Genomic DNA, 19643 nt, shown 5'->3' with positions numbered 1-19643 from the left:
AAATATTCACGGTTCGTAGAGAATTAATTATCCATAAGAAAAATGGTAATTAGGTACTAGACCTTCACGAGTTTGCGATAAAAAAATGTTTTGAATGGGCGGTTTACCATTTGAAAAGATCAAGATGGCGCTTTAGGCGCAGGTACGAATCATATTTATTTGGACGTCGGTCCACTGTTTTCATCAGCTCGAAAGTATTATTATTCGCACAATTCACGCGGGATCAGTATACATTTGTTGAATAACGTTGTCGTTTAATACCGTGCACATTATTCCATCGTACAGTGACGAATACAACATGAAAGTTACGATAAAGAGTAAGTATGCTAACGGAGTTACTGTTTGTTTATGGTTACTGTTTTCGTTCGATGATTTGAAGAAAGAAAGTGACTTCAATGACCATTCGTCTGCAGTTGCTAACGCATTATTCTCCCGTACGCTCGCACGCTCACATTTTCTTGTAAATATGTAATTAACAAAAATATGTTTTTTAGGTTGGACCGGTGTTGCCACCTGGCGCTGGATAGCGAACGATGACAATTGCGGCATATGCAGAATGCCCTTCGATGCCAGTTGCCCTGATTGCAAAATCCCAGGAGACGATTGCCCTTTAGGTATGTAATACATAATTCCTTTCATTTAATTACCAGTTTTCGTCGAGAAACAATCGTTACGCCTCTCGTTAGCGAAGTTAAGCCGAACGTTCTCGTCCGCCATTTTTCTTACTTTACGCGCGAAGATTACACTTGTACTTTCGGTTCTACGATAGAAATCAACAAACATTGAAAGCAAAACAATGTTGATCTCGATTTCGCGTTGGAATTAATTACAATTTAAGTCGACTGATGACAACGGATGACTGCCTTTGACTATCGCCACGGTAATGTTACTGTCTTTCATGCGCTGTACCGGCGAATCGTCATAATTTTACCGGCAATTTGTCACTTGGTTTTCATTTGATTTGCGATTGTAAATTCAACTATGTGCTTTATTCCTAATAAAGATATTTAGTTGGTTTTTGCTAGCTTCTATTAATGATCTACGATATTAATAACCGTACAATTGTAGCGAAGATATTATGTAATATAGTATTGCACGAAGTAGATTCAGCGGGTAGTGGTCAGACGTGCCAGCCGTTTCCTATTCGGTATCACGCGTTCTTCAAACTCGATTATCTCGAAAACGAAACCGCGAACAACAAAATTGTATTCCACGCTTTCAGCTTATTTTTAAATGCAGATTCGCTTGCATTAACTCAAATACATTTCCGTAATCGATTTATGACATAAATTCCCGTAAAAATTGGAAGAACATATCAGAACTGCTTGCGCCAACATCAGCGAGCACATTACGTTAATATTTATTACAATAACAAAACTTTCTCTTCGGGAACCTTGTAATCACAGTTACTGCTTCAGTATTATCATTATTATCATTACCTTACTGTTACGAGTGTTTCGCACCCAAGGTCAACCGAAGGTCACGGTATTAATGGAAGTTATTAAAAATAGAAAAAAAAATTCCACTGAATTGTTAAAGGAGGAAACAATGTTCTGTGTGGCTGTTCACTGTGATCGACGCGGACAATTTTTATTTCTGCACAAAGCAGTCTACCAATTACAGTAGAGGGCAGAAGCTAGGCGGGACGCGGAATACTTTCGAGCGTCGAACAGATGTTGATTTCTGTTTACCCCGTGTCGAACGAACGTATGGCAGTCATTCAGCTCGGCGGCACGAGGAGCAGCTTTGTGCCAGCGGGAAGGCTCTGTTTCGAGGATTGTGGGGCACGGGGATCGCTCGAAAATTGCCGCCGCGATGTCTGCGCAGTTGCGGGTGGCAAATATCGATCGGTGTTGGCACGGGGAGCGAGCCGGATCCCTCGCACACACCACTCGAAACAGAGAGGGCCACGCAATACGTAGCGTGTTCGGGTGGCACACGCGTACTCTCGCGTGTCGTGCCGATGTAAACGTGTAACGTACGCCGGTCGGGAAACAACACACAGTGGTCGCGAGAGAGCCAGAGAACGGAGAGGCGCGCGTGCGGTCCGTGACGGAACGAACGAACGAACGAAACTCTAAAACACGTTCCCCGATGTTGTTCCAGTTTGGGGACAATGCTCGCATTGCTTCCACATACACTGCATCATGAAGTGGCTGCACTCCCAGCAAACCAGTCACCTATGCCCGATGTGCCGTCAGGAATGGAAGTTCAAGGAGTAACTGGTTTCACGATGGTCCCGCAGGTGTCAGCACGCAACGAATAATCAGGTAAAGGTAAACGCACCACCTGCCCACCGGCGACAATGCCCCATTGTCCTTCCACCGAATACCCTCGATGCACAAAGTTGCAGCTTTGGCGCGCGACCGTGCACTCTCGCACACTTCGAAGACCGCCACCGTTGTCTTCAATCGCTTTCCCCATGGACCGGGGAAACCCTTATGGCGTTTCGACCGGCGGGCCCACGTTTTTCTTTACAGATAAATCGGCTCGTATTACGCGATACGCAATTCCAAGAGAAATCGTTGGAAACTGCGGCTGCTACTCGAGAAATTAGCTAAGGAAATTCACCGGAGGCTCCTTAGCGCGATTGGAACTTCAGTTATCTTGTTAAATTTTCTAGATCCCCGGCTGTATACCGAGTCGAGCGATCCTCCGAAAGGACGAAGACGGTGTAGATAATATTAAACGCGAGGGAGCTGTTGACGATTCGGAAAGATCAGAAATGATTCAAGTAGAGTCGCTGGAAGATGCTTGTAGCTTCCAAAGGGCATTGGAAGCAAAATTGCACTGTCCAATGATCATTCTAACAGAAACTATTAGATCACGTAGCTGGGGGTGAGTTGTACGCTCACGATTGAAGTTGCCGTTGAAGGACGATAAGCTTTCAAAAATTAGGAAATAATCGCCGGTAGATAATGCGTTAAACAGCTATTTCAAGCGGCGATTCCACGCTGCACTTGAAAAACACGCGAGGCATCCAATTGTTTTTCGCCGTCGCGGTGCTCATTCCCCTCGACGCTCTGTGATTCATGCGAGTATTGGCAGCGATCGCTCGCCAGCTTACGTAACGTGTTTCCTCGACGGTTTTGTTCATCGCGGGAGCGCGATGCCGTGAACGGAGCTCGTCGGGTGTGCGTTATCCAACACCATTTTCACCGGGGCCCGCTTCCTACATCGAGGAATCCGTTTATCTGACGCAACTTTTCTGCACTGTCTTCGCGTGGGGCGACGCCGACGCCGACGCTGCTGAGAACCGGAGACAACAAAATAGGGGACGAAACGACTTGCAACCGATTCACCGGTTCTTGCGTCGACGCGTGTCGCAAAAGGAGACGGCGATAGACTCGCAGACACTGACGCAATTGACTTGGACAATTTTTATTTCGCACAAACGACCGTTTTGATATTCGCCGACTGTTGAAATTATGAAAATTCGTTTATGGAAGATAAGGGAATTTCCTTGTCCAAATTAGTGTTGCCATTTTCATGAGGCAACATTTACCAGATACTCGGTAGGTTTAACACGTTGAATGCCACGTCACCCACATGTGGGTGACGGAATTATTTGTGCAGGTTTTCAAATGAATTTTTACGTTTATATATTCATTGTACCGAACTTGATTAGGATCTGTAACATGCAAGAAAGTTGGGGGACTACTCAGTATCATACATTTAATTTTTTTCAATTTTTATTTCATTAAATGACTTAATTTGATTGTATGGAATTTTTGGGGTTTCTAGTTTGGCGATCAAAGTGTTCATACAGTTTGTAAGATGTTCACAACGTGTGTGGCTGGATAGAAATTTTCTTTGAGAAGTCCCAGGGACAGGGGGAAACTGCCTATTAAGAGTGCGATTGTTGTTTCGACGAACAGCAAAGTGATGTACTCATTGCTTCCAGGTGACATCTTCCCAGCCGCGAAGAGCAGCTCGTTCCAAGCCTCGGCTCTCGTTGGGTCATATCGCACGACTATTTCGTTCGAGTTTCATTCACACTCTATTTCCCGACGCCGGTTGTTCTACTTTCACCCCGATTCATCCGTTCGATCGTCATCGGGGGGAACGAGTTCCCAATTTTTCCGGGGCCGCTCGTCCCACCGGAAAATTGTCGCGTTGGAAAAGCGATCGAGCGTAAGATAACGCGAGAATTCGAGCGCTAGAAACGAGGAGAGAGCACGAAACACTCGAGGGAGCATAGACGAGCCCCTGTTCAGAGGGTTCGGGGTGCTCGATAGTTGTGCGAGCTCAGCGGAGGCCATTTTTGGCCATTTTCTGTAGCGTGGTCAGCTTAGAGTCTGAGCCTCCGATGGACCTTTGGAGACTCTCTCAGCATTCCTTCGTAAAAGCGTTGCAGCCCGATTCTTTAACCCTCGTACGTCACGATCAGTGAGTCAGTTTATGTCAAATTTTCATTTGACTCCCGTTTTGTACAATTTATAGAATTTTTATGTAGCACAGAGATATGCAGTTTACTCGTGAAGACGTAACGAGGGACAAGCAAAAAAATTCTTGTAATAATCAAGTTGTTTATGCCAATGTGGAGACAGTGACACAACGAGGTGAAAGATTTATTCGTCAAGTTAACACGTATCCGACTACACGATTAGAATTAATCATTTCACCGGCACTAACCGACCACTGGGCGATCAACATTAGCATATTCGTCATTTGCGTCTTACCGTAAATAAATGACTCTAGTTTTCTTATATCGGCGCGGATTAAAATAATCCATGAATATTAACGAGAGATGAGGTCACGGTTTATTAGAAAATATAAGAAAGAACAGAAAGATGTACAGCGAGCTCGAACGACGGGCTAACTCGCCGTCCCTAGATGGAAGATTAAACTCTCGTTTTATGTTTCATAAGGGATTCACTAACACACTGCGTACGAGTTGTTTTGCACGATTTCAACGGAAGGAGGGATGAACGAGGGTCGTTAACACGCTAGCTACCACCACTTGTTTCATTCCTCAGCTTTGGTGTGACCTTTGGTCTACTGGAAGACTGTCACTGAAATCTCTGAAATGTATGCAACAGAGGCTCGATAATTTTCTTTTGGACAATAATCTCAAAATACGTTATATTAATTCCAAAAATTTGCTGACCAACAAATGCAATTGTCGCTTTCACACAAATTGATTTTTAGAAAAATGATTAAAATTGTGAAAATGTAAATCAAATGCAAGGTGCCTCCTTTAAAAAAGATCAGAATTATTTAGGGATAGAAAGTTACAAATTCTCTGAGAATACTGTGCTGTGTACTATCACTTGAAACAGCGAACTGTATAGAATTAATTTGACTTGAAAGAACGGACTGTATAAAATCAATTTGACTTGAAAGAACCGACTGTATAAAATTACTTTGACTTGAAAGAACGGACTGTATAAAATCAATTTGACTTGAAAGAACGGACTGTATAGAATTAATTTGACTCGAAACAACGAACTGTATAAAATGAATTTTACTTGAAAGAACGGACTGTATGAAATTAATTTGACTTGAAAGAACGGACTGTATAAAATCAATTTGACTTGAAAGAACGGACTGTATAAAATCAATTTGACTTGAAAGAACGGACTGTATAAAATTAATTTGACTTGAAAGAACGGACTGTATAAAATCAATTTGACTTGAAAGAACGGACTGTATAAAATTAATTTGACTCGAAGCAACGAACTGTATAAAATTAATTTGTCAGCGTTCTATCAAAGTTCGAGATCGTTTTCTATTCCGTACGCGTTGTCGTTGCGTTTCTGGTGCATCGAGGTGCATTTTATAGGATCGCCGGGTTTTTCGCGAGCACGCGTTGCGTGGCGGAGATAAATGGTACGGGTCAGGAAAGGTTTCGAGTGCTGGGAAGCGGGCACGAGCGCATAGCGAGCGGATTCGAGCGGATTCGAGCGCTCCTCGGCCGATGCAGTTCGCGCTGAACGAAGACAGGGAGACCTAATGGGCCCCTTCCCTTTTTCCTCCTTCTCCTTCTCGCCGAGTTCTTTCTTCTTCTCCTTCTTCTTCTTCTCTGTTCCGCATTATGTACTCGGTCGTCCCTGGGTTACTCTCTCACGCGATATCACGACGATACGCTCCCAGAATTACTTGCCGGCCCTAAAAATCTCTCTGCAACAGTAGTGCTTGGTTAAATTTCCATCAGCAGTTCGATTCTCGCGAACAGAACATTTTAGTTTCCCTTCTTTACGCTCTTTCTATATACTTGGAGGTCGCCTTGCTTAAAAATCAGAACATTTCGGTAACTATTAATTTTCTATCGAGTATGCTTTTCTAGTCAGGGTTCAATTCTCTCTTCAAGCACAAAATTAAAATTTACAATAAGGAAACTCAAAGCGACTCTTATATCTCGGTAGAGAAGCTAACTAGAAAAAAGGAAACTAATTACTACATTGCGTGCTGTACAACTTCCGTTTCAACCATTTTTCCATATCTTTCTGTATCACAGTTTACGTGTAATTTACGACTTCTATTTTTTCAGCAAACTGATCCACCTAGCTTGGCAGAAGAGCTCGTCAATTTATTAAAAATAATTCCGTGAAGCGAGTGCCATCGATCGCCTAGCGGACTGCAATACTATACCAAAGATCGTACGGTATCAAAGAAAATCGAATCGCGCGTTTTCCACGCGGCATACTACTTTCAGTGCTCGGGTAGGTTTACTGTTACACATATCCGAGCGCTACTGCATTATCATCCGATTTCTGGTCCCCGCTTGTACCCCCCCGACCTGCCGCTCCGTTTCTCTTAGCGCGCATTCATTTCGCCACGATCTTTCTTCTCATTCAGCGGGTCGCAGCGGGCCTCGCGTTTGCCCGCTCCCGGCCTCCTTTTCACGCTGTTTTCTCCGGCTTGTAACACGCGAGGGCCATTTATCCGGCTCTATTCGCCCGGTAATTAGCGACACGGCGGATTTATCAGGGGACCCGCGATAGGAGAGGATCATCTTCGCTCGGTACGCCTATGTTGTGCCCGCTCGCTCGGTTCCTCGGCTGTCGGCCCTCTTCGTTATCCATTCCATTCTATCTCTCCCTCTCTTTTCCAACAGTCCCCCCCTCTCTCTCTCTTTCTCTTTCTCTCTCTTTCTCTGACCGTGCCCCTCTTCGCGTTCTCTTACTCCCTCGCACACAATCGCGTGCAATCGGTCCCGCGTACACGCACACGGACAGACACCTCGTCCACGAAGAGAGGTAGGCACAAAGCCTCTACGTACCGCGTCTACTGCCTACCTGATGCCACGAGAACTCGGGCTCTCGAGGCAGTCACGTGGTCTCTCGAACGCGAAGGATGTTTGTGGGATCGCGAAGTCAGTTCGCGACGGTTCGCTCGGCGGGCAACAGAGAGAGAGAAACGTTGTTCGCGAGACGTCAAGGTGAAAAAGAAGGAGAAGGAAGTGGAAGAAGACGAAGAGGAGGAGGAGGAGGAGGAGGAGGAGGAGGAAGATACACGGACCTGGTGGACCAGCGGGACAGGAACAGGGACAAACAGGAATAGAGACAAGAGGGGGGAGATACGTGGATAGAGAGGATAGAAGGCGGCAGTGGATCGAGGATAACGAGCGTGTCCTCGTCGATGGAACGCGCGTTCCCCGCGTAGCGACAGCTTACGTTTCCGTGCGGTCATCTCTGCTCGATCATCGGTTATTTTCGGTGGATTCCCGGTCACGAAGAATCCTCTCTGCTCTGCGAGCGATACCGAAGCGCGTTAAAAGCGAGAAAGTAGGCTCCCGGAGGGGAAACCGAATGATAAAGCGGCTGAAACTCGGGAAAAACGCGAGAGCGTATCGCTCGCGTGTTCTGGGACCTCGGCTCGTTCCTTTCCTGATCGCGAGTGAACGAAGTGAACAAACCTGGTCCGCGCGCGTTGCCGGAAGTCGCGGTAAAAACGCGCGCCGCGCCGCAGAACTGGCTGCTGGAATCGCGAGAGCCTGGTGAAACGGTACTATTGTCGATCAGCTCGCGCTCGCGCGCGCGCGCTCACGCTCCCGAGGCTGTGTGACTCAACGCCGCCGATAAATAATCGTGCAAGTGGGAGCACCGACGACGACGATCGACGACGATCGTTTCTCCAGTGAAACGGAAATGAGTAAACAGTTTTATTTATAAACAACGACGATGCGGGCCATGCCTGTTTCCCGCGCGGTCCTCGCAGGACAGTCCCCGCTGGGTCGACGCTGCATCGGGAAGGGCTAGTTTATTGCCGCTCCGAGTGTCCACGTCGCTTTCTCTTCCCTCAGCGACTGGGATCTATCCAGGATCCATCTTAGAAAAGCCTGGCTACCCTACGTTGCGGATCACTTCGATCGGAACCGCGTCAAGGACGAGTTTTCGACACGTCCCCAGTGTCCATATCGGTTTTTCTCCTTTCTGCAACAAGGATCTATCTTGGGAAAAGCCTGGACATCTTCCGGAACCTGGTCCAGGACTGGTTTACCACGATCTCTTTCTCCAGCGGCAAGGACCTGTGAGCTGGACCTAGGGAAAATTCTGGGACGTTCGGTAGCTTGCATTTCCCTTGAACGATTTTGACCAGAGCCGCGTCCGGGGGTAGTTCGTGACACCGCCGAGGGACCACATCGGTTTTTCCTTTTCCCGCAGCAAGGATCTATCTTCGAAAAGCCTGGGTATCTTCGGAAACCTGCGATTGTCTTGGCTGTAGCGGATGATGTTGAACAGAGCCGCGCCAAGGCCAGTTTATGCCACCTCCGAAGTATCCTCACGGCGCTTCTTCTTCTTCCTGCAACAAGCACCCATCTGAAAAATACTTGAGACCTTCATAAGCTTGCATTTTCCCAGGTCATCGCGAATTACTTCAAGCCTAGTCCAGGACTAGCATGGAGCGTTCACCGGAATCGATCTAGGATCTTACAAGATTCAGCGTGGAAGCCTACGATTTTCTTGGCTATCACGGACGACTTCGATCAGCGTCCGAGACCCCTCCAGGGGACATGCTCGCGGGACCCGTTCGGCTAGAGCATAACGGATCGAGATAAGGATCGCGATCTCGAAGAATGCAGCTGGCGGCGACGCAGAGACCTCACCCACCGCCGGTCCCGCCGCGACCGAGCCGGCAGGTGGTGGCAGAGGCCCTTAAAAGATCCCCAAGGCCGCCCTGTCCGACCAGACAGGCCCCGCCGCCTCCGAATACCAAACCCTGGAGATCGGACCAGGAACAACAACAACAACAACAACAACAGTCGATCCAGCAACCGACGGGCCAGCAACAGGTGTGCGGGAGCAGCAACGCTGGCCGAACGGTCGTTTACGAGTCGACGAGCAAGGAATCGAGCAAAGATCAGCAAGAGACTACCGAGGCGGTTGCTCGGGTCACCGACAAGGATCGAGGCAGCGTAGCTGCTCGAAACGCGAGTGAAAGGAACGCCGAGGAGGAGGTGGAGGAGGAGGAGAAGGAGGAGAAGGAGGAGCAACAACATCGTCAACATCGAAACCCGCCGGAGAAGTACCGTCCGGTCGACAGGGAGCATCCTGGAAGGTCCATCGAACAACAATACGGCTCGAAGAGCTGCGAGAACGCGGCCGATCGTCAAGTTCGAGCTCACGGTCGCGAGAACAACGAAGATCCGGACTCGAAGAAGATCAAGCCTCGGGAATCGAAGGATCAAAATGCCGATCAAAGTCGAAGATCCCCTGTCGAGAGGAACAACAAATGGCTGGAGAACCACGAGAGGAGCGAGCCCGCGGTCTCGTACAAGCCGACGGTGCTCGCCAAGTGTAACGACGAGGGCCGCTTCGGATCGGCCGAGTCGAGGATCGATAGAGCGAAGGAGAGGATCGCTGGATCGGAGAAGAGCGACGCCGAGGGTCGTCCGACTCCCACGCGGAGATCTTGTCTGGCGAAAAATCGCGATCCACCGAGGAAACCCACGACGAACGCGAACCCGCGCGAGGACGGGCCGAGCGTGAATGATAACATCGAGCCCGCCTCGAACGTTGACCGTGCCACGATAGTCGTTATCGACGAACCAGAGCGTAAAGCTGCGTCGGACGCCGTCGTCGGTGACGTGGACGAGCAGAATGGGACCGCGAATGAGAACGAGAACGAGAACGAGAACGACAACATTCATCGGCAAGATTGGCTGGACGCCGGTGTCCAATACTCGTCCACGCAAATCACGCTGTCCGGCGGCGACGACAGTGACCGAGTCAACGGGCTCGATCGCTGCGAAAACGAGAAAATCGGTGACCTTAATCTCATGAGGTAACCACCCAGCCCCCTTTGCGCCGTTAACGAGCTCTTAGAGATTCATTACGACTTTTTGTTCGGTGTCACCCCGTATAGCCTGGATCTTTGCTATTAGACTACGGATTTTTATTGAAGATTCTCTGCATTTTGCACTCGGAAACCGTACATCTCTACCTACCTAGATAACTTTATTTCATTCATTCATGTCAAAAAATATTTTTTGATATAGTAATTTTTACGCCTCGGAGCCGCCACTCGAGTCCTAAGGGTTAACACTGAAACTACTACTGTATAGTAATAATAAAAAGTTTCTATAACTTCACGAATTGTGAAGGAGAAAATCTCAGAAAGAGAATAAAATACAGATCAATATGTTATATCAAAGATAATGATCGAAGCGGTATTCTGATCTAGTATCTGGAGTACGGTATTTAGAGTATTTTTCCTTTTTTTTTTTTTAAGAAATTAGGACCCCGTTTCGTGCACTCGCTATTATTTCGAGTATGAAGAACGAGGAAAAATCTGTTCTAGTGGTCGAAGTAGCCTCGCGTGTCCGTGCGCGCGAAACATAATCGTGATATCCTGATACCGATAGGATACGAACATCGCGGTTAGGTGTGAACCAATTAGAAGATAGATATCGGAATGCACTTGGGTTCGTCGGTCGACTTTCTCAAGTAACACGATGCAATCGAGACAGATACTCCGCGTGATTAATTAGGTGTCAAAACGCTGGCTACCGGATGCGTTCAATGCCTTTCTTCCTCCCTGTCTATTATACTCGTTCAGTATCCTCGCGAGGACCCCCGTCACTTTGTTCCATCTTTCCAATGTTAGCTTCGGTTGCTCGATAGTTTTCAGAATGTAAAATATGTCTCAACCCATGAGAGTTGATTCTTATAGATTTTCCAGGCAATATATTTTTATTCGGAGGAAAATGATACATTTCATTTCACGTTATTTTATGTAAACTGCAGATTTTCAAAACCACTGTTCAAAAAGACTGTACGATTACTGGCACGGAAGGTGCAATTTTTCTACATTTGTAATTGTCTTGTTCCGTTCCTTGGGACTGGGTCATTGCTCGATTTTTGAACAGTCGTTTTCTTCACCGTTTCGAGAAACGCTCGCCTCCGGGACTCGTTTGTCTGACGAATGCTTTTCCTGTTACAGTCTACAAGAGAGGATCGCGATGTCTTCCCTGCAAGGTTTACCACCATTACCGAGGAGTCTCAGCGGCTTCAACCTAAGCGGCGGCGGTGGCAGAGGCGAGGGTTGTGAACCGCCACCCCCGCCTACGAGATCGTCCAGCAAAACTCAGAGGGGCGGCAAAGCCTCGATTCAATCGTCCTCGAGGCCGTCGCCACCTGCCAGGCAGCTGACCACTCTGGACACCCAGCTGGCCATACTCAGAAGGGAAATGGTGATTGCCGATACCTTGTTGCACCCTGTCTTTCAAAAGGGGAGACTCAAACTCACCTGTCCACTCCATTCCACTTTTCCAAAATACTCGCTGACCAGGAGACCGCTCTTCGTCTGTTACACCGAGTGGCATTTCATTTAAATCGTTCATTGCTACCTCGAAACCTGCAACTGATTCAGTCAGAATTTTATGAAAGCTTCGTTCTCGATAACGCATTTAGTGCCGCATCTCCCAGAAATGGGGGAAAGAAATATTTTTCAGTTTTACTGCATCGAGTGCAGCAAATTTTCTTAAGGTCTGCTGAATGCAATATGGTTGGAAGCATTACTTTGACTTTATGGCATTTGTTAGGCTCCGTTGGCACTAAATTCATGTTGCTCGGGACTGCCCTACGTCCACTATGAACATGCTTATTGAAACGTTAAAATATGATAGTTTATTTTTGCATTTATCTCTAGGACAGCGGGAGTTGTGTCCATTTCAGAGTTATAAACGTCCCGTCTAAATTCTAATGTCAACTACGGAGCTGCAGTTACAGAGAATAGCATTTTAGAGTAGTGGTCTGTTGTTCAATGTGAACCGCCATAGATCGTCTTGTCGTCTGGTAAATGTCCCCGCGATCACTGGATCGCGGAACACCGATCGATATTAGGAAACGATTACGTTTTTCCCTGGAATCCGGTGATTGCCTTGTTACGACACAGCTATGCGCGGTGGAAACAACAATTTTCTCCTTCGCGTTACGTAAAACGCTTTCGACCGTTCGGACGCGGTAGCGAAGGATGGTCATCGTCGAAGAAGAAATTCGAAATTTTCCTCCAGCCAGATATTAGTCGCGTTAAGCACCGTTACCACATAATTCCACGAGTTTTGTGATACCCGTCCGACTCGGAGATACTGGTGAACGTTATCGGGAATCGTCTCGTTGATAAGATTCACTCAAGATCTTCCTTATCGGGGGAAAAAAATTCTGTCTCGAGTGTGTTTCAACCGTGGCGTCCTCAATTCGTTTTCAACTGTTCTCTCGCTTTTCTCGCCGATCCGAACCGAACCGAACCGATCCGCTATCTCGGGGCCAGCCGAGCGCGTGGGTAAACTACGAATCACGATGAATATGTATTCGTAGCGTGGGATAATATGCGGAAGAAACGGCAGGTATAAGCGTTTATATCATCACCCGTTCGGTCGACGCGTTACCTTTTTCATTAGAGCCGACGCACGGTCGGCCAGCATCGCAGTAAGCTCGATAAAATTCGTGTCTCTGTTAATTATACATTATTAATTACAAACAGAACGGTTTCGGGGGGGTTTTCCATCTCCGGTAATACCAGAATCTCTGGTATTATTTACTACAGTGATTTTATGCAACTGATGTATTGGCGAATTTTAAGTGAATAGAGGTGACATGAAAATTTTTCAATTCCATCGATCTTATACACGGCCCACTGTGCGACGGGAAGGGGGAGTTCCGAGCGTATGACGAGCACTCGAAAAGCATGTGATATATATCGATCGATGGACAGAGAGAGAGAGAGAGAGAGAAACATGCATGGTTCGGCTGCTAGCGGGGCTAATAGTTTAATAGTCAATCCAGACACGAAGCGAACTGGCACAGCCGCTCCCACGCTGCATTCCCTCAGGCGTGACTCCCCCCTTTGCCACCTTTTTCTGGCCGTTCTCTTTCACCTTCGTTGCTTCTACCTCTACGCTGTCCTTCCTCCTCCTCCTCCTACTCCTCCTCCTCCTCCACTTCTTCGTCTTCTTCACCTTCCTTCTCGGCACACCGGTGTACGCCGACACCTCTCATTTCCATTCTCATTTTACGCCTCCTATGCAACTCCCCCTTTCTTCGTTCCCACGGACTCCGAGCAGTTGCTTACCTGTTTGCTTGCGTGGAAATAACATCGTCTCAGCCCGTAAACCTCGGATCAACATTCGCCTAAACAAAACGATGTAACGCTTCTCTCATTCGGGGAGACGTTAACACTCAATACCCTCCTTTCAACGGGGACAAACGCTGTATGAACGGTTGACTCGTGTGAGGCCTCGATCGTTCTCTTGGTATCAAATCAGGAGGCTTCTGACCCTTGGACGGCGCACCATTTTTACAATCTTATAATTGACGATGCTTAGAACTATTCTTTTTAAACATACCTTCGGCGGTACTTCTTGTGGACACATTAGTCTTTGTACACTTTGAGCCTGTACACTCTGCAAAGTGAAACAACGGGCGTACAGCGCAGGATATTTTACAGCTTGAAACTTTATAGTCCAAAAATATGTTGCAACATGTTCGATCCAGTGTACATACCCCAAAAGTTGGCTGGTTATCGACCTAGGTTTGTTTTTAACAAAGTAGTTATTTTATTTTTATCATTCTTTTGCAGTTCGGACTCCGGCAGCTGGACCTCTCGCTGCTCTCCCAACTATGGTCCCTGAACGAGTCTATCCAGGAATTCCGTCAGCTTCTGCAGGAGCAAGAGGACCGAGCGCCATCGCCGTCGCCGAGCAGCGAAGAAGGGGACGACACCTCTTACGGGACCCATCCTCCGCCACCTCCAAGAAGAGCGGCACCCGTTGCTCACCATCACAGACCACCTAGACCACCGAGACCCGCGAGGCCACCTCCCAGCGACGATTCACCGTCCAGCGAAGAATACGGAGCCGTTTGAACCTTCTAGACCCTCGAGCACCGCCTCGAGCTGTTGAACACAGAAGCGTTCGCATGCCGGAATATATCACAGTTTCAACGAACCTGAAATGACCACGCGACTTGTCTAACGTTTAGGAAAAAATTGGACAGTTAGGGTAAATCGATGACGTCCTTAACGGATCGGTGAACGATGCGATGAAACGCGTCGAATTGTATTAGTACGAGGAGCTTGCTGTTGCTGTTCGAAGGTACCTGTGAGAACAAATTCCACGACAGAGCCATCGCAATATTTGTTCGTTTAGTTTCGTTGGTGTTCTTTTGATCAGCCGAGTCCCTGCGAGATGATTGTGTTTGATCCTTAACCACGTAGAACTTAAAACGTTCGGTTCAACCAAAAAGATGACGATGTCGACCCAAATATGATACAACGACACTCTCCCTCTTTCTTTGTGCATAATTCGTACTGTAATTGGTGAGGAAGGATTTATTCTCGATAGGGGTTGTTACTTTAGTTGCACGCGTGCTCTTTCCTCTATTTGTGATAGCAGTCGAAGGGGCCTTTAATTAATTATTGATAGAGACTACAAGTTTGTGCGAACCTGAGCATTCCCGTGACGATTTGTTGAACGATGACCAAGCCACGGATCCGAGCCTGCGAGTCGACAAACTGCTAGTGAGTTCCAAAGAACTGCGTTCGAAAGTCCTTCTGTTTCTCCCTCTCTTTCTCTCTCTGTCTCTCTTCCACGTTTTTCACCGCTGTTCCATTAACGTCCATTGCAGAGATTTCTTTCTTTGTTAAATACGAATAGAAACGCGCTGATACAAATCAACAAGGTGTCGTCGAGCTGTACAACGTCGCCGACGAGTTCTGTAGATTAATTCGAGTGTGTAAAATAAAGGATAGGACGTGAGGTACAAATAAACGAGCTGTAAGATGAAAGGCGAGTTGGTTGCACTGCGCCTGAACTGCTCGTTCCTATTCTGTTTTCGAGGAAGCGCAAGTTATGTTTACAAGATTTTCTGTTTCGCCAGAGAAATTCTTACTTTCGTTATTGGATGGGGTTAGTGTGGTTCATTTGAATTTATTTTATCAACTAGAGTAGATCCTGTTCTAAACGCTATTATATTTTCTTTTTTGAAATCCTTACTTTCAAATTACCAATATGGCGGATTTGGCGGGAAAGGAAACGCTTCGTTCTGACCCAGTTAATTCAACTGATTAGCAAGAATAGAAAACAGATCTTGCCTTAAATGCCAGCATATTTGAATTTTTTATTTTTGCGGTATATAATTCATTAATGTTTAGTCATTCCCTCGTAATTGTAGAAATTACTGTCACGGTAATATGGCGGGCTTTTCATTTCAAATATTCAGCGGGAAACGAAGAATTTTATTCCTGCTTCAATAATTCAACCCAGTAGCAAGTATAGAAAGCAGACCTGCCCAGAACACCGTTACAATTAAATTTTTAATTCTTGCGGTAATGTTTCAATTTATTTTTCGTAGTTTTTCCGCGAATATTATCGAAGCGACCATCGCGCCAAAATGGCGGGTGTTTCGTCTCAAATTTTCGGCGGGAAAGGAGTTTCGTTCTTCGGAAGGGGAAGTCTGCTGTTGAACTCGTCAGCGTATATTTCTAAGGTAAATCTCGTACTAAACGCTTTAACATTTAGTATATTAATTTTGTATTTAAAAACATCTTCCTGCAATGAATTACGAAAAAGATATCCGTTTGATCGGCCCTCTTGTGTTGATTGTAGAAGTCGCTGTCGAGAGGTTATGGTCGTTGTGTCGACTGTTGTTTGTACACCAAACGCGAAGGAATTATTCGAGAGACGAAATGGCAAATGAACACGAGACGAGCGAAAAGGGTAAAAAGAGGAAGAAGAAGCGGTCGCAAATGCAGATGGCAAAGAAGTTCGCGAGACGGAGGAACCACGGGTCCGACATTGACTCAGACACTTACCAGTACATGGTGCGAATTCTGGAGCTAATGCGAGGTGAGTTCCCAACGTTCGAGGAGAAATTAATATTCGTAAATAATGTGTACGAGCAAACCGTTGGCCACGAGGTCGAGTACGCACAAAATCAGATTGGATCGCGGGTGATGGACTCGCTTCTGAATTACGCGAATCTGAGCACGATTCAGAGGTTAGTCGAGGCTTTTGGGTCCTCGTTGCGACCGCTCAGCAGCGACAGGTTCGCCAGCCACGTGCTCCAGAAGATCATAATCGTATGCGCTGACAGGGGAAACAAGGATCCATCCAAGCAGCAAACTGCCGATTCGAGTGCAGATTCTGCTATACAGGTTGACGAATCGGAGGCAAAACTGTACAACGATATTGTATTCAAACTGAGTAAATACCTCATAAACAACATAGAGGAATTTGTTTCCGATACGTATGCAAATCACTTGTTGAGAACCGTCGTGGAATGCCTGGCTGGTTTGATAGACAAGACCGAGAGCAATGACAGAAAGAAAATGACGTACGGTTCCAGGCGCAAGGTAATTCCAGAGTACAAGAATCTGCTGTTTCAGGCTTGCAGTAGGCTGCAGCAATGGCCCCAGTTTTTAGAGTTCGGCAGAGACGAACTGACTTCTGGATTGGTGCAAAGTATTCTGTACTCTCTGAAAGACACCTATCCTGCACTGCTCGAGGCTTATATAAAAAAGATCACAAACGAATGCTTCAAACCAGGAGAGGGTCAGCGATCCAATGTCTTCGACGCGGAATGCTCCTCCAGGTTACTGGAGGCTTGCCTCGCGGTAGCAGATACGAATTCGTTCGATGAAATCTACGAACAATACTTCTCTAAAAACTTAAAGGAACTGTCCTTGACAGAGAGTACGAACTTCAGTGTGCAGAGGCTGCTCGACCACTGCAGCTCGAAGGAAGTTTTCGAGGGGGTATTCGAAGAGATCTCAGCTTGCGTTCCTGAGATTCTCAGCAAAGGTTACAACGGCGTTCTCGCTAGCCTAGCGAACGCTTGCTTGAGGTTGCAAACTAAACAAGGCGCGTTCGTCACTGCTCTGTTAAAAGCACTCCATTGCGAAACAAACGAGAGACAACAAAAAGTTGTCTTATGCATAGCGTCTCTGAAAACGTGGGAGCAACTGAACGATTTGCAGAAGCAAAATACCCCAAAGCTTTTTATCAATTTGCACGGAAGCTTGACCGTGCAGGCTGTTCTCAATTTCAACAAACCGATCAAGCTCGTCAATTCCTTGCTGGAAACGAACGGGGAGGACCTGTTGAATTTATTCAGCGATCCGAAAGGCAGTCGCATAGTGGACGCTTTCATGAGCAGCAAATATATCGGGGAGAAAAGCAGGGAAAAGCTTGCGAAGAAGCTGAGAGGTTGCTGGGCGCAATTGGCGACCAGCACGCACGGCTCGAGGAGTCTGGAGCAAGTATGGCAGTGGGCGGGTATGAATCAGAGGACTATGATCATGGAGGAGTTGGCGGCCGTTGGGGAATCTCTGAGGTCCACGAAATCAGGGCAGATCATTTCCAGTAAATTGAACGTTCCCCTGTTTGCGAGGAACAGGAACGACTGGACTGAAGCGTTGGGCAAGGAAGACAAGACTAAGACGCTGTTCGCGGACATCCTCGGTGGATCAGCGCGCAAAAATAAATAATTACTGGACTGTTGGTCACATCTCCATAGACTTCTATAAACATCGAGTCGCGCTATTTCTTTCAGTAAACAAAAGGGGCGACAAAATGTTGTTGGATGTTGCTGCAGTGTGGACGTAGCTTTAGAATAAGAGAAAAATCGTAGCACACTTTCTACCCAGACTCAGTACTTCTCTCAAATCCAAGATCCGCAGTCCAGTGATTAGAGTCTGTAAAATATTTCAGGGACTACTGTTAAGTAATGTTTTATAAAATGTTGCTGTAAATAAATGTTCCAGGGAGGGGACGATTCCCAATGCGTTATGACATAGAATAATGATGTATTTCGTGAATTTGTAAATACAATTTTTTAGAATCCATCATACATCCCTGCAACAGAATGCAGCTAGGAAAACATATAACGATTCGTAATCTATACTTGAGCAAAGTGTTCCTAATGCGTACGATCGATAAATTCGTATTACCTCCTCCTCCTCCTCCTCCTCCTTCGACGGTGACTAGACTTACAAATTTATACGATGATTACGTTTCGACGCGTACAAAGTAAAAAGTTGTAGGCGGCTCTCGTTGCAATCGTTAAATCTATCAATTGACTAGGAAAACGTCGACGTACCGTGCTTTCCTACACGGCAGCACAAACTCAACACCGTTCGCGGTATCTCGAACACGCTGAAACGAAGAAATCTGGCAAAGTAACCGGCTGCGATAACACTGTCCAATTTTCCGTCTCGATAACCGACAGACGACTCTCGTATTACATCCGGGGACATTCAAGTATGAGGAAACAATAAAATTTCCAACTTCAAACATTTCGTCTGCTTCGACCGCGAAAGCTACACGAATTTACTCGATTCTGTAGACTCTCCCGATGATATATGAATATTTGAACAATGTTTAAAAGCGTCTCACTTTAATATACTATATCAAGAGTCTGCAGAATTGTTCGTACAGCGTGCTGGTTATCGAAACGCAAAATGTTAAAAATCCAAGGACGGTGTGATTAATATTGGATGACGTCTTTCGCCAGAAATCCGGCAGGAGTTTCGTTTGCGTAGCGACGATTGCGGAGGACTTGAAATTTGCATGAAACGCGTAGGAAGCATTATGCATCGTTATTATGCGAAGAGACGACGACAACAAGAGGACGTGTAATCGTTCTGTTTAGCCGCGTTTATTGCTGATTCGACCTCTCCCCCCCCCCCCCCCCCTGCGATCCAGAGACGCACGAAATGGTGCAAGTTATGTGCACCATAACAGAGAGAGAGATAGACAGAGATATCGAGTAGTTCTCTACGGTTTCGTTACCAGCAAGAACAGAGTGTCGTGACTTATATACATCGTATACTACGCTAGGCAGAAATTGGACGAACGACGCGATGATAGAGGGCAGACGATTTCTTCGCTGTGCAAACTTTACCACCCATTTTCTCCCGCGAAAACGGGAACGATTTTCGGGCTTGCTCTGTCGGTCGCGGGACTCCGAGGAAGTTGAACGGAACGAAACTCGGGACTAAGTACGCAGAAGATGTATGACTTGAGAAACGAGAGGGTGTACAGTAACGCCTCGGTGGGTGCTGCAAAGATGTGCACGATTTTTGCGAAAAATGGCACAACTTGAGGAGCCACGGAGCTGAAAGTGTCGGTAAGACAACACAGACGAGGTATAGGATAGACCTATCATCCAATGTATTTTTGTGGTCACGTAACCCCGTTA

General features: G+C 46.7%; 2 protein-coding genes across 5 annotated transcripts; both read left to right on the top strand.

The window, feature by feature from the left end:
- The first annotated feature begins 130 nt into the window (after positions 1 to 130).
- On the top strand, positions 131 to 15407 carry LOC143360421 (anaphase-promoting complex subunit 11-like). Of its 4 annotated transcripts, none has more exons than XM_076799234.1 (4): positions 131 to 317; positions 495 to 614; positions 2107 to 2270; positions 4872 to 6405. In XM_076799234.1, exons 1-3 carry the CDS (start codon positions 299 to 301, stop codon positions 2220 to 2222), a joined length of 255 nt encoding a protein of 84 aa, XP_076655349.1. In that variant the 5' UTR covers positions 131 to 298; the 3' UTR covers positions 2223 to 2270; positions 4872 to 6405. The 4 variants fall into 4 exon arrangements, with proteins under 4 accessions (XP_076655349.1, XP_076655348.1, XP_076655347.1 ...); XM_076799233.1 differs by lacking the exon at positions 4872 to 6405 and adding an exon at positions 11389 to 11527 and having other exon boundaries at positions 138 to 317; XM_076799232.1 differs by lacking the exons at positions 131 to 317; positions 495 to 614; positions 4872 to 6405 and adding exons at positions 11389 to 11638; positions 14026 to 15407 and having other exon boundaries at positions 1775 to 2270.
- Positions 15408 to 15543: 136 nt separating this feature from the next.
- On the top strand, positions 15544 to 19625 carry LOC143360420 (nucleolar protein 9). Its single transcript, XM_076799230.1, has 2 exons — positions 15544 to 15932; positions 16052 to 19625. The coding sequence occupies exon 2, from the start codon at positions 16132 to 16134 to the stop codon at positions 17929 to 17931; it is 1800 nt and encodes a 599-aa protein (XP_076655345.1). The 5' UTR covers positions 15544 to 15932; positions 16052 to 16131; the 3' UTR covers positions 17932 to 19625.
- The last annotated feature ends 18 nt before the right edge of the window (positions 19626 to 19643 follow it).

The sequence above is a fragment of the Halictus rubicundus genome, chromosome 13 (genome assembly GCF_050948215.1).
Source record: "Halictus rubicundus isolate RS-2024b chromosome 13, iyHalRubi1_principal, whole genome shotgun sequence".
Taxonomy (NCBI): Eukaryota; Metazoa; Arthropoda; class Insecta; order Hymenoptera; family Halictidae; genus Halictus; species Halictus rubicundus.
Note: the sequence above shows the minus strand (reverse complement) of the source record. Positions and strands in the feature narration are given on the sequence as shown.

Excerpts from the sequence above, each read along its gene's own strand:
- LOC143360420 (XM_076799230.1), top strand. The coding sequence starts at position 16,132 with ATGGCAAATGAACACGAGACGAGCGAAAAGGGTAAAAAGAGGAAGAAG.
- LOC143360421 (XM_076799231.1), top strand. The coding sequence starts at position 9,023 with ATGCAGCTGGCGGCGACGCAGAGACCTCACCCACCGCCGGTCCCGCCG. Across the intron at positions 10,231-11,388 it reads GGTGACCTTAATCTCATGAG|TCTACAAGAGAGGATCGCGA; the intron begins GTAACCACCCAG and ends TTCCTGTTACAG. Across the intron at positions 11,639-14,025 it reads CCATACTCAGAAGGGAAATG|TTCGGACTCCGGCAGCTGGA; the intron begins GTGATTGCCGAT and ends ATTCTTTTGCAG.